Source organism: Choristoneura fumiferana, chromosome 15 (assembly GCF_025370935.1).
Source record: "Choristoneura fumiferana chromosome 15, NRCan_CFum_1, whole genome shotgun sequence".
NCBI lineage: Eukaryota > Metazoa > Arthropoda > Insecta > Lepidoptera > Tortricidae > Choristoneura > Choristoneura fumiferana.
The window spans coordinates 10283115-10304549 of NC_133486.1; the positions used below are offsets into that span (position 1 = coordinate 10283115).

The window sequence follows — 21435 nt, forward strand, 5'->3', positions numbered from 1 at the left end:
TAGTAAATTCAAACCTTGACATTTATTGGCCGTTCTTCTTCCCATGTAAGCGTTATGGTAAAAAAATCAATTTGTCAGGTTACAAACAACCGGCATTCGACAGGGAAACAATAAAACACGCATTCTCAGCCTTTACTGTACAAAGGCTGAAATATTTCATGATGTTCTTGATAAATGTACTGTTCAAATGAGATGGAATTCTGTTTCGCCTCGCTTTGGGAGTCAGGGTAGGTATTTTGCTTAGTTATTCTTGGCGACTGTACGCCTGTGGATAAGAAAAGAAAATGAATGTGTCGCAAATTTTCTGCTGAATCGAGGATTGAGAACATAATTGAAAACAACGATAAAATGCCATGGCATGGTTTTTGACAGTAGGAAATTTACACGTCTTACTACAGAGAAGCGAGGCGCAGGACATCCACCAACGAGATTTACGGATGACCTGGTTAAAGCCGCGTATTCAAAAATAATGCAGGCCGCTTTCAACCGACGCAACTGGACGTCTATGGGGGACGCCTATGTCCAACAATGGACGTCCTACGGCTGATATGATGATGATGATGATGACTATAGGAGAATTGTTAGCATACCTCGTGTTTGGGATAGCGGGGGTTATGTAAAGTTTTCCAAAGATATCAAGATTTTGATAATTCTCTTCTCAGTTTCAGAAAGCCAATGTCAACCGCTTCGGGAAACTTCGTGATGTGTTCTAGTCCAATATTCCACAGTGCCTGAAGACTAGAGTCTTCGATCAGTGTGTGTTGTCGGTGATGACTTATGGCTCTGAGACGCTCGGGGCTCCTTGACTATTGGACGCAACGAGCTATGGAGAGAGCTATGCTAGGAGTTTCGTTTCGTTAGCGATAGAATCCGGAATACAGAAATTTGTCGAAGAACTAAGGTCACCGATAAAGCTGTAAAAATATGCAAGTCAAAGCGTTGGCAGGCCTCGCACCAGGTGGACTGACGACATCGTGAGAATTGCGGGCAAGTGGCGAGTTGTCGTTCATTGTTGCGTTTTAAGGGGGAGGCCTTTGTTCAGCAGTGGACGTCTTCTGACCGATGATGATATCAACTACTAGCGACTTAGGTTTTGCACAAGTGTTTTTCTTTACAAATGAAGACCATTATGTGTAATTCGAAAATTCCCACGGGAATCCAGCGCAATCCCGGAATTCAATTAATCCAGACCCAACGGCCAGCGTGTAGCAAGAGCAAAAGCTAGTAATAAATAAACTAACACAAACTCAGTTTATCCATACCAACTGATATCAACTTCATTAGCGTGCCAACTAAAAACTCGCCAAGAATAATGTTCTTCTAAGGCACTCGTCTCACCAACGGCGGGGAACCGATTAGCTATAGACTATCTTCGTTTTTTTTATTTGACTGGATGGCAAACGAGCAAGTGGGTCTCCTGATGGTAGGAGATCACCACCGCCCATAACCATCTGTAACACCAGGGGCATTGCAGATGCGTTGCCAACCTAGAGGCCTAAGATGGAATACCTCAAGTGCCAGTAATTTCACCGGCTGTCTTACTCTACACGCCGTAACACAACGGTGCAAGCACTGCTGCTTCACGGCAGGATTAGCGAGCAAGAATCGAACAAATAGATATAGATTAGATTCCCGTGTCACACTGCCGGCGAGAACTTACTTTCACTAGTTCGTCGCAGCGAAGTTCGTCGAAGCTTGGCAATCAGAACGCGGCGGGAGAACAAACAGCTGTCATTAGGGTTCCGGAGCCAAAATAGCAAAAACGGAACCCTTATAGTTTCGTCAAGTCCGTTTGTCTGTCTGTCTGTCTGTCCGTCCGTCCGTCCGTATGTCACAGGCATTTTACTCGAAAACTAGAAGATGTATATCAATGAAATTTGAAGTACAGATGTTTTGTCAAAGCCGCTATTTAGTTTTGTAGTTAAATTACAAAAATAAATATTTATAGGGGGGCACTCCGTACACGTAACAGAAATTGAAAAAAAAAAAATTTAAACCCGCATCAACGTGTGGCACATAGTTCGACAGCTCTTTTGAAAAGATAGTAAGGTTTCTCAAAAACCTTTTTAATTAAGTGAAGATTTCCGGAAATAATCGCTCCCAAAGTGGCAAAAATTGTGCCCCCCCCCTCTGTCTTGTAAACCCTTTGTCCAAAAAATATGCAAAACATATGGAAAGGTAACGCTTAATAAATACTTTCAACTGCGCTTCTCAACAAAAGGACGTAAGTGCCGTGAAGATACGCTCTTTTTCTGGTAATAGATTTTAAGACTGTAGTAAGTGTTTTAATTGTGTTATAACGCTCATAATATTACTTGATTTTTTCGTAATGGCTACGAAACGCTATCTTGGGCGTGTCCGACACGCTCTTGGCCGGTTTTTATCATTTTACTCTGTAGTACGACTGTACGAGTGAGTGATCGCCTGACGCGCTCATATACTCGCTAAAGGTCTCTACCTATTACACCGTATCACCGTACCGTATTGTAATTGTCATATGTCAATGTCAAATTATTCTTATCTTTTTCATTACATGTACTGTTGCCATGATAATGTGGGCTATACAGCCAACTGATATTTTAGTCTCGTAGCTATTTTTCACTTTGATTTTTTTTGTGTGACTTTCCGTAATTGCACTCTCCTGTGGCCCGGCGGAAGACCAGTGCTGGTTTTCAACCAGCGATATGCTGAGCCGGGACCTTTTTATAGCGGCAACATTTCCTATTGTTATTTTTACTTATTATGTGTCATTGCTGTTATAAATCAATTATTTTCTTTCTTTCTTTCTTATCATACTATGACCGTAATAGCAATCTGTCAGGCAAAAGTATATTCTTTGTATTTAAAAGTATTAGACCATCCCCACTGGCACGTTTCTTAACCAACTGTCGCCGCCGCGTGTCATGAATGGGCTTGACATTCCGTTCCTGACACGTTCCTATTACGGTCATGGCGTAGTGAGCCCTTTATTAATTTTTTTATTCGACTAGATGGCAAACGAGCAAGTGGGTCTCCTGATGGTAATCGTCGGCAACACCAGGGGTATTGCAGATGCGTTGCCAACCTAGAGACCTAAGATGGGATAGGTACCTCAAGTGCCAGAAATTTCACCCGCTGTCTTAATCTCCACGCCGAAACACAACAGTGCAAGCACTGCTGCTTCACGGCACGATTAGCGAGCAAGATGGTGGTAGCAATCCGGGCGGACCTTGCACAAGGTCCTATAACCTGCAAAACTGCCCAGCGACAAAACTAAGAACCAAACACACGCTTCTAGCTGCGCTCCAACTCTTTTCTAGCTCTACTCGCTTTTCGTTTATCGTCGGCAACACCAGGGGTATTGCAGATGCGTTGCCAACCTAGGCCTAAGATGGGATAGGTACCTCAAGTGCCAGAAATTTCACCCGCTGTCTTAATCTCCACGCCGAAACACAACAGTGCAAGCACTGCTGCTTCACGGCACGATTAGCGAGCAACATGGTGGTAGCAATCCGGGCGGACCTTGCACAAGGTCCTACCACCTGCAAAACTGCCCAGCGACAAAACTATAACAACTAAACACACGCTTCTAGCTGCGCTCCAACTCTTTTCTAGCTCTACTCTCTTTTCATTCATCGTCGGCAACACCAGGGGTATTGCAGATGCGTTGCCAACCTAGAGACCTAAGATGGGATAGGTACCTCAAGTGCCAGAAATTTCACCCGCTGTCTTAATCTCCACGCCGAAACACAACAGTGCAAGCACTGCTGCTTCACGGCACGATTAGCGAGCAACATGGTGGTAGCAATCCGGGCGGACCTTGCACAAGGTCCTACCACCTGCAAAACTGCCCAGCGACAAACTATAACAACTAAACACACGCTTCTAGCTGCGCTCCAACTCTTTTCTAGCTCTATTCTCTTTTCGTTAATCGTCGGCAACACCAGGGGTATTGCAGATGCGTTGCCAACCTAGAGACCTAAGATGGGATAGGTACCTCAAGTGCCAGAAATTTCACCGGCTGTCTTACTCTCCACGCCGAAACACAACAGTGCAAGCACTGCTGCTTCACGGCACGATTAGCGAGCAAGATGGTGGTAGCAATCCGGGCGGACCTTGCACAAGGTCCTACCACCTGCAAAACTGCCCAGCGACAAAACAATAAGAACTAAACACACGCTTCTAGCTGGCCTGGAAACTCGTTTCTAGCTCTATGTACCCGCTTTTCGTTCATCGTCGGCAGTCGGACAAGTGCTAAAGGCCGAAGCACAAACACCTACCGTAGCCTCCCATTACCTACCCTACATCCTCGCCAAAGGTCGGAAACGCGACGGCAACATCCGTAAACAAGGAAACGGTTTCACTAAAGCCTTTCAAAGCGCCTGTGGGTAGGACCATTTGTAAGCCTCCGGCGGCTTTCCTCGCCAGTTTTGATGCGAAAATTGTGGACACTGTTGTTCTAGAAGTGGCTTGACTAAGTTGTGTGTATACATGAGCCACGTCTGATCTGGGTTACTTGTAAGATTATGGTAGAAGTAGCTGTTGCCGGCGACTCCGTCCGTGTAGAATTCGTCGCTCGTCGTTCGTCGTTTATCGCTATCCCGAAGGAACTATGCAATTTTCTGGGATAAAACTATCCAATGTCTATAACTAATTAATAATTATTATGTGTAATTTATAAAGCCGTGGTGGTCTAGTGGTTTGACCTATCGCCTCTCAAGCAGAGGGTCGTGGGTTCAAACCCCGGCTCGCACCTCTGAGTTTTTCTAAATTCATGTGCGGAATTACATTTGAAATCAATGGTGTGTGTGAAGTTCCCAATCCGCACTGGGCCCGCGTGGGAACTATGGCCCAAGCCCTCTTGTTCGGAGAGGAGGCCTGTGCCCAGCAGTGGGACGTATATAGGCTGGGATGATGATGATGATGTGTAATTTTGTTGTATATGTGTGTCTTCTGTGTTAGTGAATAAAAATGTTTTCTTTCTTTCTTTCTTTCTATGTTCTTTTCCGGGATTTAAGCTACCTGTATACTGAATTTCATTTAAATCGGTTCAGTGGTTTAGACGTGAAGAGGTAACGAACAAACAAAAAAACAAGCAGACTTCCTAACTTTCGCATTTACAATATTAGTGGGATGTAGCTGAATAACAAGCTTAACAATCGAATGACATGAAGATGTTTGTTACATACCATGAGCTTTCGGTGAAAGAAAAAAAATACAATTGAATTGATAACCTCCTCCTTTTTTGAAGTCGGTTAAAAAGTAGTAATTCTATGTTGTTTGTGAAGTTTACAAGCATGAGGGAACTAGGCACAATCCAAGACTAGCGCTGGGACACATATAGACAGAGATAATGAAGACATGTTATATAAAAATAATCCACCTGGACCCCTAGCTTCGAGTATCCATTTTTTTATCCTAATTTCGGGTCATGATTTAGTTGGTAGTAAAAAAACACGCAATACTGCGTGAAAAAGACCAAATATTTATATATATTATTATGATATATTTATTTTGTCGTCTAAATAGGAATAGTAAAATTCATAACTACGTCCAGAAAATTGACCCATTAAATAAAGTTCACTCAGAAAAAATATCAATTTTGACGAATCAGCTTTATTTTTAGCGATATCTAGGTTGTTATACATCCGTGGTGACATACGAACGTGTCTCAGTTGTTTTAAATCATAAAGAAGTTGGCCGGTTTGTTCTGAAATTTCGTTTCTCCGCGCTAGATGGTGTCATGAATTTTACGCGTCCTTTTTCGGTGAGTCAAAGTAATGTAACTGAATATAGTTACCTACTTAATTCTGAAAGTAAAATAAATAAAATAGAAATAGAAACGTTTATTCGCTAATTCGCAAATTACATATTATAAGTAAGTACATACAAAATAAAACAACTATAAAATAAATATTAACGACAGTATTTGCGAAATCGCGAAACGGTCTCAGCTCAGCATAGTGTTGGCCGTAGAGGCCAACGCTGGTCTTCCGCTGAGACCGCTTGGCGACTTCACGGAAGGCGACATAAATTCAAAAGTAAATCTAAAAAGAAACAAATAGAAAGAATATTTAAAGACAAAAGACAAGTGTTAATAAATACTTGAAACAAATTAAAAAATAAGACTCAAAAGCCGTTAAGTGTCTGCACCTAACATCATTCAAAGGCTCATGACTTCAAAAACAGCTACATCCGCTCCGATGCAAATGGGACAAAAACTCGAGGTATGTACCTATTCCATTTGAGGCAAGAAAATTCGATTAACAAAACATACTCAGATTGCACTCGTATCATGGCTCTGCATCTCCTGAATCATTTGGTGTTCAAACATCATTTTTAAAAAAGTCTATGATTTATTCCTTCTGTGTCGCGTTAACTAAAGGTTTTTTTTCTACTATGGCTTTTTACTGAAGCTTATTTTCACAAGAGCGTTTTTTCCTAATTTAAGTCGACACAGACACAGTGTCGACGGAGGTCCACGACAGTAGCAACTTCTCTGTGTGCTTTTGGCCTTCGAGTCGATACAAACTTAATATAACCTAAAACTATCTACGTTTCTGTATCTATTAACACACACAACACACAAATATCACGCCTGTATTCCCAAATGGGGTAGGCAGAGCACACGAAACATTACCGCTTCGGAGCCACTTTTAGCAATTTTAGGTTTTAAGTTTGACAAAAACGGTACAATAGTACGCGATTATGAAAATAAGCTTCAGTAAAAGACCATATTGCGAAAAATAACATTTGGGAAAATCGAAAATGGAAATTTTGCTACCTACTAATCTAATCAACCCTAACTTGCTTTTACAACAAAACAAGCAGCCAATAAAAACAGTGTAGTCTCAGAAACCTTTACACTTTCCTCCTAAATTATACTGAACTAACCCCACTGCAGGCATAGATCTTTCACGCAAACTAAACGCAACGCAAACTTAAATTTATGGACGATGTAGAAGATATATTACTCAGGTGACTTGTTACAAATTTACTCCCAGTAAAAAGTCGGGTCCCGTATACGTAAATTTATATGCTGTAAACTAATCAGGGAATGTAGCTGGCATTTTTCATACAGACTCATCACTAACAGGTTAAAACATTGTATTACTTAAGCGACATGACTGTTACTTTAACCCCCCTCGTCACTCAGTTGACGGAGTTTTCGCACCACAGATGCCTTCATTACACACCTCGGTGAAGCCATCGCTGACCATTGGGATAAATCCCTAAGTGTCATAATGGGCACCGTTATATAAAGTTTTAAGATAATAAAATGGTACCACGTCGTTCTCTTCTGTCACCAAAATAAAATGAAAAGGGACAATCGCAAACTTGCTCCAAAAAGCACACAAATGTACGCTTATTCAGTCCTATGTGCATTTGTCCTTTTCTTCCCAAAATCAGTTTTCCGGATGAGCCTTTTCATTTAATAGCAGCAGCGTTTTTGTCAAAAGTTATTAACCTAAGAGGTGTGATACAGTTTACACTTGTACGGGGGTCAGTTGACGCTTATTTTGTCCTTGGTTTTTATCATAATTATATATTATAATTATAAACTAGGAAGAATGTAAGTAAATAAACCACTTTTATTGACTGAATAAAATATGTGTATTAATGCTATTAATAGCTCACTTAATCAGTTTCATATTATTTGAAATGTCTCTATAAAAATCTTTTGACCATTACATAAATTATAATAGTTTTATTCACACGTTCGACAGTATTTACTCACGCATAGTAAATCAGACTACACTAAAAGAATTCCCGTGGAATCTTAAACTGTACTACTCTTTAACCCGAGCTTCAGTTGGAAAAACGAAAATCCCTTGGGCCCCATTCTTTTCATTCAAAGAAACTCTTTGATTTATTGCAAATCCATTTTCCTATAACCCTACTTTGCGCGGCTAGGTGGATACAATGTTCTCGAGACTTGGATTCTCGTAGTCCTTGTTTCTGCCAGTCCTTGTTGCGTAGGTATTTCAAAAGCTTTACTATGTATGGTTTTAGCTTTTATTTACTTACTTATTTTTAAACGTGAAATATTAAAATGGGTACTTAGCCGTTTAAATTAAACTTTCGTTCTGTGACAGGTTTGAAGTCGTACAATATATTGCTACTTACATTATTTTTAAGTTATTGTTACTAACACATTATATAGATGCACAATCTGAAATAAAGTTTATTTAATTTAATTCAATTCTTCGTTGTAAGTTGTATTAAAATCTGCCGCGAAATTTAATTAGTTGTGTGTATGTACGTAATCTTTTACTGCACATAAAAGTAAAACAGGATGTGTATCTTTATTATTCTCTTTGCGGAGAGAAGCACAAAGTTGAACTTATCCCGAGCTTATAAGGGATCTCTTCCAGCTAACCTGCTTGCGGCTCGTCCTGTCTGTACTGTTCTCGTTAATTTAACTTTGCTAATATAGCGTTATTACTGTGTTTTGTAACGCTTCATGCAATGAGCACTTTTTATTACTTTCTTCTTCTGACAAGGGTTAATCTATGTGCTGAAATTGTCGCAAATAATCCAATTTGTTTGATAAGGGTACGATTGTAATCGAACAGAGGTTCAACAGCAGTTCACTGACTTTAGTTTTCTAGGTCAGATATTTAGTCGTGATTTGGAAATTGAGAAGTTCTAGGCTGCGGCACTAAGAGCCTTATCTCACTTTTTTATGGAATTGGGCAAATGAGCAAACGGATCGCCTTATGGTAAGCGACTTCGACTTATTACTGATCTAGTAGAAGTAAATCTCTTTCTTGTACAAAAAATAAATATAGGTAGGCTACAAATAGAAAAATGAAAAGGGCGAAAGAGTATTGTGATGTAATACATACTTATTAAAAACAGACCTCAACGCTATGGTGTCAGTCCGAGTTAAAAAAAATTGCTTGCCACCCATAGGGAAACGAGAAACCCCTTTTTGATAGCGATGTCTCCTATTCACATACCCTTGCTTTTCACTGGCATAATCCCATTAATTTTATACGAATTTTCATTATTAAAAAAGTTTCATTCACGGGAAAATTTATGTTGTAGAGGGAGTGGGGATTAATTTAGAACTCCAAGGGACACTTTAACTTTGTAAGCCCTGAAGGTCGTTTGTTTTTGGACGTGTCATGCTTTTAGGGTTCCGCATGTAGGAACTTCAGGAAGCTGCCGCTATTTGTTTGTCTGTTTGTTTCAATAAACGGCTGTAAATGAGAACCGTGATAAAATATAACAGAAAGTATTTGTATTATTTTGGCGCACATATCTTATGACCGGTGGATGTAAGTGGCGAGTTGTCGTTCATTGTAGCGTTCTAAGGGGGAGGCCTTTGTTCAGCAGTGGGCGCTTCCGGCTGATGATGATGATGATGATGATGATCTTATGAATAAATCAAGGTAGACGTCCGACTACTGGTCACTGTCCAGTCTGGTGTCTAGTCGTCATTATTAACTTTGTCATTAACAATAGAGGTGACGAAAGGATGTCATCTATTGGGGCATTAGCATAGAACAAGTATGACGTACTAATTGATTAAACATTTATGACTGGATGGCCCAGAGACCTCAGGTTCAAATCTCAGTATGGACAGCCATTTCTGCGATGGCTATACTCCAGCGGCTAGGCAACGGATAAGCATATTTATAAAAATAAATACATACTTATATACATATTAAACACCCAAAACCCGAGAACAAGCATTCGTATTATTCTTACAAATATCTGCCCCGTCCGGGAATCGAACCCGGGACCTCTAGCTTCGTAGTCAGGTTCTCTAACCACTTGGCCATCCCGTCGTCACGACAATGTGCATCTATTGTCTAGTAATCATAGTACTAACAAAAGTTTGCTTAGTTTGGAACTAGGTCACATTATGTAAATTGTCCCATGCTATTTATTTACTATTGCTTTATAATAGTTTATTATTTCTTTAAACACATTTGCTGCCGCAATCGCTACGCGGTTATGCTCGTAGCGCGTAGCAGCATTTTTGCCTCAGATATAGATTTAGATTATAATATTGTAATCTATTTGGGGGGGTTTGCCATAATCCCCACGCTTGGCAGGCGGCTTGGGGATCGCAGTGTTTGCTGATGGTTTACGCAGAAGACGCTGCTGCCCGTCTTCTGGATTTTTCCCTTAGTCGCCTTCTACGACACCCAACGGAATGAGATGGGGGGGAGCTATTCTTGTCCGGCCACCCCACGGGAATGAATGTGTTAATTAACTTTTTCAATACATTTCAATTCTTGAATGTATAGCTCCATCGATACTATCGATGATTTCGTCAATGTCGAGGTTGGAAAAGACACTATCGGTTGGTCGTATACATCATGTCTGATGATCGTGGCTGATGATGGTCGTTCGAGCACGAATGACTACGCCCTTCATCAATTTCGGCCTATCACGTTTCTGACAACGTCGTAGAATTTCAGAGACTAGTCTAAGTCTTAAGCTGGTCAGTCTATCGTGCAGGTGGTCGGCCACGAGACCTTTTGTCTCTTCAGTATTTCCCACAACGATTTACAGTCGGGTAAAAATTAAAAAAGTTGGTATAAGTAATTAAAAATAAACTAACAAGGAACCGATCAAATCTGAGTGGCGAGTTCAGTAGGTACTATCACGATCTCACCAAGAATATCGAAGTTAATGGAACACGTTTCTTTAACATAATATAATTACTAGTAGCATATTATCTGGTGGTGCGAAACCCTCAAAACTCAAATTGAACTCTCGCCCGGCTGTTTGTTTTTGTTTTAGGCTACAACAGCATTTTATAGCCGCGTCGGGATCATATCAACTGGACTGTACCCTTACGAGTTTAATTCCAATTTGTGGATGTGACGAAGTGGCATTTTCAGAACAAATGTAGTGACCGCAAAGTAGTGGAGTTAGAAAACATGACTGGGCTTTTACCACAAGATTATTACGCTTGTTTGTGAGGGTATGAAATATAGGTATGTAAAAAAGAAGTAAACTTTGTATGGTGTTTGTGTCTTAGGGGTAATTTGTGGATACTGAAAATAATAATATTTAATTGACAGTCAGCTAAATTATCTTCGAAAATAATATGGTTTCGGAGAAATTTTATACTTGGGAAATGAAACATATTTGCGAAAAATATTTTGCTCAAACGGCAGAGAACCCGTAGAAAACGTTGCGTGCCTTCTTGACATCGCACTGATATTATAAGTGTGAAAGTTAGTAAGTCTGTTTGTTTGTTCACGTCTAGTCCGCTTGTTCACCGCTTCACGTCTAGACCCCCGATTTAGATGAAACGGTATACAGATATTTTGAGTCCCAGAGAAGGACGTAGGATAGTTTTTATCCCGGAAAATTGCATAGTTCCCACGTGATAGCGATAAACGAATTTTACGCGGACAGAGTCGCGGGAACAGCTAGTTGCTTATAATTTGCAATAAACTGCTCATGACGAGTCATTAGACCACTCCAGGCTCGGCGTGTCAGTTGTAAAACGTACAGCCAGTACAACAGAACTAGCCCTCACTAGCTTCGGATTTTATGTAGGTACTGTACACTTTATGCCCTCATTGTACTTTACGGTCGTGCGTGCTACGAACGTCGCTAAATAATTATAGTAGTTTTATTTGACGGCATTGCGCTGTGCTACGGAGCTACGGCGTAGTGCTACGACTCAATCACGTAGCGTTGCTCGAGGAGATACGTGACATCTAAGTGGAGGCAAAGAGGCGATACTTCATCCTTGTCTGATACGCAATTATTAATATCTCGCTCCTTTTCTCTCTCGTGCATATTTTATATCTTCTCGTTGGCCTTAGTTTAACAAACTGTTTTATACAGGGTGTTAACTATGGGGCTTTTGATTCAAGGTTCGATTCTAGTGGCATAACAGAGTGACTTATGTTTTGTAACATTTTGAAATAAGTGTAGATGTCGGCAGCCGATCGTAAAATCCGCCTGATCACGAAATTCCTAGGCATATCGTGAAATGGCGCCATTTCATAAAATGCCTAAAAGTTGGCCAGGCATATCACGATGTGCCTGAGAAACAATATGTCAGATCGATTAGAGCAACGCATTCGTCGATATTCCTAGGTTTATACCGGGCACATCGTGATAAGCCGAAAAAAAGAAAAATTTAGGTTAACGACGAGCGAAGCTTAGTATGAATGGTGACTACAACGCACGAGCCGAGCAAGCGAAGCGAGCGTGCCGTGGCAGGGGCCGGCAAAGTGTCAGAACCAATATGGCGGCGTTTCATTATGCCTATGAAATTTCATGATCTGCCTAAACGTCTCTAGGCAAATCGTTAAACGGTGAGTTTTGAACGATATGGCGGATGTCCCTTAGCCAATTCAGGAAATGGCGCCATTTCACGATATGCCTAAGAATTTCGTGATCTTTCGGATTTTACGACCGGCCGCCGACATAGATATACTCACCGGCACAAAATTTGGCCCACTCTGCATACAAAATTACCTATTACTGTAGGTATACATTTGAGGATTTTTTGCTGCTCAGTATATGACGTGGTGTTACAAAGGAAAAATTACCTTGGTACGTGGCATGTGGAAAAAAAGGTAGCTCAGTTATGTGAGTAGAATCGGACCTTGAATTTGAAGCCAATGGTCAGAAGCAAACTGTAGATTTGAATGTTCTTGTGTGTGCGCGCGTATGTGCATAACTGAATTTGTATTGTGTGCGTATCGTTGTGTCCGGGCGTATGTGTGTGTGTGTTATTACTCTTTCAAGCTTATTAATTATACTTAAACTTGGAATAGAATAAAGGCTACTTTTATTCGATATTTCCACGAAATTCTTGCATACGATAAAGTGTTTACATACATACCTACTCTAAGTAAGTAAGTATTCTCGTAAGTATTCTGTGATTGAAATTGAAATTTATCCCTCTTCAACTCAGCTATACTCTTAAGTAGCTTTATATTCGTAATACCATTATATGTCAATAATGCCAGTAGGTAGAATAGCAGGCACGACCTAGGTATTTCCCAGGCTAGCTAGGGCATTTCAGTGGCTGCGGGTCATAATAACGTCGCTGGCAGTGGGCGATAGCTTACAAATCTAATTCCGGGCGTCGTGGCCACCACTGTAGCTTGGAAATAGGGATAGTATAAGCCTTGATATTTGGATGGGGCTCTGAGGCGTGTCAATAGCCGGATGTACGGCTGTGAGTTAGGAAAATTAAAGAAAATATAAAAATATAAAAAAAATAACCCATTAAGTGCCAACTGCGTAATAATGCGTAGGTTGTAGATAATGGTCGGCGCCACTTTTGAAATATTACGTAGAACTTCCACAGTCTTTAATTTTTTTATTTTTAATTGATGCCAGCTACGAAATAATGCGTTAAGGTCCATTTATATTGTGGTTACCAATTGCAATTAGACCCTCATCTTCAGAAATCAATTGGTTAATAATTGGGTAGATTATACTGGGTAAAAAAACTATTCTAGATTAGATTAGATTCTCAAAAAATATTGGACACTTATTTTTCCTTTTGTCAATAGAACAAAAAGTTGCAAAGATGAAGCGGATCAAAGTTCGAGAGAGGAAGGCCGTGATGTGTGTTCACTGCTCCAGAGGGGCTCAACACGAGGCGCGCCAGGAAATCGCCCACCGCCAGAACAATAGCCCTGCTAAACGTTATGCTGGACAAGCACCAGGATACTGACCTACTTGCTGGGAATTGGCACTCTGTGCTGGCTAGTATTGTGAAGTTTTTATCCAATAATAATTTGTAAAGTATTCAAATCCGTTTTCTATGTTCATTTTGAAAGAAAGAAAAGAAATAAAGAAAATACATTTATTTAACGCCATAAAAAACAAACATAGGAACAAACATAGAACAAATAAAGACATACATGACGCTAAACAGGTCCCCACTCAGCATAATGCCACGGCAAGCCGTGGCGCTGATTTTCAGTGAGGACCTTATCTAAAAACTAACTTAAAATAAAAATTAAAAATAAAATAAAACAAATGTTAAATTGTATGGCAACACCGGCTTAAACAGTTCAATCGTGTGCCGTTGAAATGTTGAATTTTGGTTATGTTATTCCGGTAGGTATTGTATTCTTTATTATTCATTTGTGTTCTTATTGATTTATATGAAGCATGTAACGTAATAGGCGTTTTGGTTTTTCATACTGTAAGCCTATTATTGTATTGTTTTGAATAAATAAATAAATGTCACTCCTAAATAAAATGTGTGCCTATGTGTGCTGACGTGGACCTTTAACTGGTTATAGTCTTAGTGTTAAAGTTTGCTCGGGCTAAAACTCGTAAATGTTTTCCCATCAGAGATAAGACCAAGCTAGATCGATCTGTCATCCGCGAAAACCCCCACATACCAAATTTCATCGAAATCGTTCGAGCCGTTTCTGAGGTCCTGATTACACAAGAATTGCTCGTTTAAAGGTAGATAGATTGGTGTGTAGATAGATTGACAAAAGAAGAATACATCTCCAAAAAATTTTGATAACGTATTTGTCATTTTTGAACATGAATGTCATTCATATTATCGTTCATTTAATACGAACGTCTGTGTCATTTTAACTGTCTTAAGCCGAGTTTAGGCTTGCAAGAAAAATCGTGCAAGTTGCATTGCATTGCGGCGCTCGATTGACCACTACAAACTCGTTGGCTTTACGGCCTCGCAATGTAAAGCAACTTGCACGATTTTTCTCGCAAGTCTGAACTCGGCTTTATATCTTCATATTTTTTGTCTAATCGATTACAGAAAAAACACGTGTCTAATTATTTTCTGAAAACTGATGATCTAACTGTTGGACTAATGTAAACAATGAAATACGACTAATTATACATTTCGTTTTTGGAGTTCGTAAATAATATTTTGTTCTAATTTTTATTAGTAAATTATCATTACTTCTGAAACCAAAGCAATTAATTTTGTTTCACGTTTCATCCTCGAGATAATAAGTAAATTAACATGTAGTATCGACTTTACGGTACTGGATGCCGCGTTTTTAAGAGTATCTAGAAAAATAAAAATATTTATTGTCTCTGGTCACTCTTTACCATAAACAGCTCCCTTCTATTATGTCACTTTTGATTTTGCGCGAACGGATGTCGCGGCAGCTCCCGATATTTTTTTTGTAATAACAATGGATAAACAGCAAAAAATAACAAAATACGAACGCAAGATAGAAAAGTTAAGAAAGAAAATAAGAAAGAATGCAGGACGTCGGTCTAGATCACGGACGCGCTCAAGATCGCCGCTGCAGACACGTGCCGGGCCCTCTGCGCCCAGGCGGATCGTTACAGAATACGACAAAGGTAAGAATTCTGAGTTCAAGGTTTTTTTGAAAATAAAAACACGTCATCATTACGTGAGCTGAGGATAAGGACAGTTCCATGTACACTTTCCATGTCCACTTTCCATGTACATACGAGATATGTTTAAACATGAAGACCGGATTGACACGAGATGTCCTTCTTGGTATTTTTAAAAGGCAAAGTGCGAGACACATAGCCCATCTGACTGCTCCCCTAGTCAGGTACATGCCTAAAATAGTGAACCGGAAATGACATAACCTAAAACAACACGTGCGTGACACGAGGTTTTTTTCTTTTTGGTTGTTATAAAAATCGTTTATTTGGCTTGTAGGCCCTGAGGACGGTACAATCCATGAAGACGACGCAGCACGCGAGGATGACACAGGCCCAGAAGATAACGACGACGACGACGTGCCCTCGGACGCAGCTCCTGATACCGAGGCAGACACTGAAGGGCACATCCAACCACAACCGAACCCATTGCTGCTAGCACTGGGGCTAGATGAGGTAGCCCCAAATAGATGGGGACCAAACATTTTAGCCGAATTGGCATCTAAATGGTCAGAAACCCTCAAAAATGGCATTAGAAAAGAGGAAAAAGAACTCATGCTCAAGGCATACCTAGTGCCAGAAAACTGCCAGCTCCTGTCACCTCCATTATTAAATGGAGAGGTAAACGCAGCTATCAATGAAGCCTGCAAAAATCGTGACAAAACTTTAGCTAACAAACAAAAGGAACTCGGATTAGCCTTGACAGCGCTTGGACTGGCCATTACAGAATTACTTAAGGAATCTCCAGACAACATCAAGATAATGAAACTTCTTAGCGACACTGGCCGCATATTAACTGACTTACACCATGGAGAAAATATCACAAGGAAAGTGTTAATAGCACCATTACTTGACAAAAAATTTTCAAAAATGACTGAAGAAGTGACAAGAGATGAGTTTCTGTTTGGTACAAACTTGTCAGACCGAATAAAAGACAAAATCACAATAGAAAAGTCCAGCCAGCAAATCAAACGACCCCAACCAATACCTACAAAGCCAGCACCCCGACAGGGAAACTGGAATGGTCCGCCTCGTGCATATACACAGTCGAAGATGATGGGTCGAGGCGGACTACGACGTCCAGCTCCACCATCATCCCAACAGAAGAAGCCTGCACAGCCCTCAGCACGACGTCCACAGGCACACCGTCCGGAGAGGAGCTACCAGCGTGCTCGGGGTCGGCGATAAATAACTTACAGGTACATGCAGGAAACCTCACACACTACATTAGGTGTTGGAGTATCCTAACTAAAGACCATCATATTTTACAATGGATACAGGGTTATGAAATTCCCTTTCATAAAATACCCACACAGACTACGCTACCAAATATACCTGACCTGAATGATAAAAACTTACAGGAAGCCATATCTAACCTCTTATTTTTAGGTGCAATACAACCATGTAACGACACACCTGGGCAGTACTTATCCCATATATTTCTGGTTCCCAAGCCAAATGGAAAATTTCGTTTTATATTAAATTTAAAACCCTTAAATAAATTTGTGTATACAACACACTTTAAAATGGAGGATATTCGAACCTCTATCAGACTTATTGACAAAAATCATTACATGACAACAATAGACTTAAAAGAGGCCTACCTCTTGGTCCCTATTGCAGATCACCATAGAAAATATTTAAGATTTAGATTTGATAAATTGTATGAATTTAAAGCATTGCCCTATGGCCTTTGTACGGCTCCTAACACTTTTACAAAACTTTTAAAACCAGTAATTACCTACTTTCGTAAATTAGGATATATTGTTGTAAATTACCTTGATGACATACAATGTATAGCTGCTTCATATGCAGAATGTAAAGCTAACACAGCACATATAATTCAAGTCCTCAAATGCTTAGGTTTCATAATAAATTATGATAAAAGTAAAATGCAACCTTCAAGGCAATGTACATTTTTAGGTTTTTTAATTAATTCACAAAGCTTAACACTGCACTTACCAGTTGAAAAACAATTAAGAATTAGAGATCTAATTGACAATATTTCATCAAAAAAATCTTTAAAAATTAGGGATTGTGCTCAAATACTTGGAACATTAACTGCAGCTTGCCCGGCTGTGTCCTATGGCTGGCTGTATACAAAGCTGCTGGAAAGAGACAAATACCTAGCATTATTAGATTCTGATGACAACTATAATGCAACAATGAATTTGTCTCCAGACTCTAGATTAGATTTACAATGGTGGTATAGAAACATACAGCATAAATACCAATCATTTGAACTCCAAGACTATGTATTGGAAATATTCACTGATGCATCCCTTTTAAAATGGGGAGCACATTGTAACGGGGAAACAATAGGTGGTTTTTGGAGTGAATCTGAAAAGAAAAACCACATTAATTCACTAGAATTAATGGCAGCTTATTTTGGACTACTTTCATTAGCAAAAAACAAATCAGACTGCCATATTCTAATGCGTATTGATAATACAACTGCCATAGCATGTATAAATAAAATGGGCAGTGTTCAGTATGAACACTTCAATCAAATAACCAGAAAGATATGGCAATGGTGTGAGCAGAAAAACATCTGGCTGTATGCATCATACATACGGTCTGAGGAGAATACTGAAGCCGATAGGGAATCCAGAAATAATAATATAGATACTGAGTGGGAATTAGCCAGTTATGCATTTAATAAAATAACTAAGACTTTGGGTAAACCCAACATAGACTTGTTTGCCAACAGAACCAATGCAAAATGTGACAAATATATATCATGGAAAAAAGACCCTTTGGCATATAAGATAGATGCATTCACAGACAACTGGTCCAAACATTTCTTCTACGCTTTCCCTCCCTTTTGCATGATCACTAAATTCTTTCAAAAATTGAAAACTGACAAGGCAAAAGGCATTTTAGTTTTCCCTATGTGGCATTCCCAGGCTTGGTATCCTCTAATAAATAAACATTTAGTGTCCGAACTGATTATATTTAAGCCAAACAATAACTTGCTTTTATCTCCACTTAGAACACAACATCATCTGAGCCACCGGCTTACCCTGGCTGCAGGCATCTTCTGCGGCAAGCATTCCAGCAAAGAGGTTTGCCAGAGAACTCATTAGAAGTAATGCTGTCATCCTTGGCACAAGGTACTATGAAACAATATAATACTACTTATAAAAAATGGTGGATATTTTGTCATCAACACAATATTGATAAGTTTCTAGCTACAACACCTCATGTGATGTCATTCCTATCTCAAGAATTCAACTCTGGCGCCTGTTACGCCACATTAAACTCGGATCGTTCTGCCCTCTCCTTGCTTATAGACTCTAAAATTGGGACTGATATGTGCATAAAGAGGTTCCTGAAGGGTGCATACCGGCTAAGACCATCTCTACCCAAATATACACACACATGGGACCCGGATATTGTGCTTGGTTTCTTAAACAAACTAGATACATCTGTTCTTAGTTTAGATAATCTGTCTCGTAAGCTTGTCACATTACTTTCCCTCTCTACTGCACATCGTGTGCAAACGATCTCATCTATTAAAGTGAATGACATTCATATTAACAATGACAATGTTACCATATTAATAACAGATATAATTAAGACATCAGTTTCTACTAGAAAAACATGTACATTATACTTACCTTACTTTGAAAATCCACAATTATGTCCAGCAAAAACTCTAATTGCATACCTAGATAAGACAAAGTTGTTAAGGAATCAGGAAAACTATCTTATTTTGACATCTAAGCGGCCTTATAAAAAGGCATCTTCACAAACAGTGAGTCGCTGGATCAAGGAAGTATTAAAGCTTAGCGGCATTGATACTTCCTTGTTCTCGTCACATAGTACCAGACATGCAGCTACGTCCAAAGCAAATAATAGAGGAGTTTCTTTAGATATTATTAAAAAGACAGCAGGATGGTCATCAAGATCTCTTGTTTTTGCAAAGCATTACAATTTACCAGTTACACCTATGGTAGACACTACATTTGCTAATTCTGTCTTAAGCTGCTCTAATAATTAATAATAAAAAAAAAAAAAAAAAAAAAAAAAAAAAAAATAAATAAGACAATTATGATTGTAGTTGAGTTTGGGAACTTTTGTACCTTATAGGTGTGTAGGTAGTATAAGTTGTATTAAAATAATTAAGAACCTACAACCTCAGATTATTAATTAAAAAACATGGGCATGTGTTCAGTATTTTAGGTTTAACAAGGATATAGAGTAAACCCTGGCAGTTTCCTGCAGAGTATACTCTATAGGCCTACATTTTCTATTTTTTGTCCCAACTGGGAAAGTTGATTAAGTACCAATAACTATTATTGATCTCAATTAAATTTAAGGAAAAGACTGTTTTGTTTATTATAAAAACTTTATTTGTGTAAAATAAAAACCTATTAAATAATATACAGTTTTAATTATAAATGGGTCTCCCCCATAGATATTTGCCAACACTAGCTCTAAATATCTACATGTTAATTTACTTATTATCTCGAGGATGAAACGTGAAACAAAATTAATAAATCAGACGAACTTACCCTAAGTGATGTCTGATGATAATTTTGTGAACGTTTCATCCGAAGAGATAATAACCCTCCCATTTAAACAATCTTACCCCTCCACTTGTATTCCTTCTAGTATTGGCAAAAACAATACCACTCCTTGCAGTCGGGTAAAAAGGGTGTGTAGTAGGTATATGCCTGTGTCGTTCCCAGAGATATATAGCTACACACACCCATAATATACTTACATGCATACACATGTAGGTATTCTAGCTTACATGCTAAGTTTAGAATCTGGATAGATACTAATCTAGATAGTATCTATCTAGATTCTAGACTTAATAGCTCTAAAAAAGTGACATTATAGAAGGGAGCTGTTTATGGTAAGAGTGACCAGAGACAATAAATATTTTTATTTTTCTAGATACTCTTAAAAACGCGGCATCCAGTACCGTAAAGTCGATACTACATGTTAATTTACTTATTATCTCTTCGGATGAAACGTTCACAAAATTATCATCAGACATCACTTAGGGTAAGTTCGTCTGATTTATTAATTATATCCGAGTAAAATCGGGCCGGCTCATTAGTTTTAGGTAAATCTATTTTAAAATGAGTGCTATGCAGAGTTTACCTCTTCTGTCACCATCGATACTTTCAAACTTCTGCGTCATTTAAATCTTAATAAGGTATCTCCGACATGACAAGCGAACTGCGAGTTAAATTTTTATCTACAAACTCGGCATGGTCGGCAAGTTTTTCAAGTAATGTCCCCAGTTTAAGCTGGCTCAACATTTTATCACATCCCAGCTACGCCAGCGTTGCGACACACTGCTGGGAGAAAATGACACAAAATAGCTGGTTATTAAAACTATAACTTTCCAATTTTGCACTGGATACGTTTCAGAACGACCCGCACTCATCTGTTTAATGGGCAAAAAGCATTTTATAGTTAATTTTGTATGAAATTTTCTTATTGCAAGTAGGCTGCCAAAGAAATTCCTTGCCAAAGCATGAAAACAAAAAAAAACTCTACAACTATCAGACAAATTTAAAACAGATTTTTCGTAGATAACCATAAATCAGCATCAGCCTGTTGCAATCATTTAAAGCATAGTGGTGCAATGAAATAGCGCTCGTTTGATATAATTAAGAAAAGACCTATTTATCAAGCAAATGGGCCACGAAAAAGTTAATACATTTATGACAGTGTACCCAAAAGTTAGTAAGTACGAGGCCGCGTGGTAGAAAAATATCTCATTTTAGGCTGCGTTCATACACAGCGGGAATCGCACAGTTTTGAGCGCACAATCTTTTTTCAGAGTATTGCTTGAGAAAGAGACGGTGTGCTAAAACCGCGCGATTCCCGCCGTGTCTGAACGCAGCCTTACAGTAGATACTCGGAAGTACGAGAACTTAATTTTGCCGAACAATTAAAGTCACAGATATGATATAGTTCAAACTGATCGAGGGATTCATATGAAAGGGCAATGGACATGACACATTGGTCGAAAAAACGACAGTCATTTGGAAAAGAATCGTTCTCAGGTGACCACGAATACGGCCCTATATACTACGAAGTGCAAAATTCTAACTTTGTATCTTGCCGTCCCACGCAGTCCGT

At 39.2% G+C, this 21435-nt stretch overlaps 1 protein-coding gene across 2 annotated transcripts; it reads left to right on the top strand.

Annotated features, from left to right (window-relative positions):
* Positions 1-14888: 14888 nt before the first annotated feature.
* Positions 14889-20367, top strand: LOC141435512 (uncharacterized). Of its 2 annotated transcripts, XR_012452175.1 has the most exons (4): positions 14889-15279; positions 15611-16529; positions 18323-18443; positions 20236-20367. XR_012452175.1 is itself a non-coding variant. In XM_074098209.1 (3 exons), exons 1-2 carry the CDS (start codon positions 15108-15110, stop codon positions 16516-16518), a joined length of 1080 nt encoding a protein of 359 aa, XP_073954310.1. In that variant the 5' UTR covers positions 14889-15107; the 3' UTR covers positions 16519-16529; positions 18323-19315. The 2 variants fall into 2 exon arrangements, 1 of the variants encoding a protein (XP_073954310.1); XM_074098209.1 differs by lacking the exon at positions 20236-20367 and having other exon boundaries at positions 18323-19315.
* The last annotated feature ends 1068 nt before the right edge of the window (positions 20368-21435 follow it).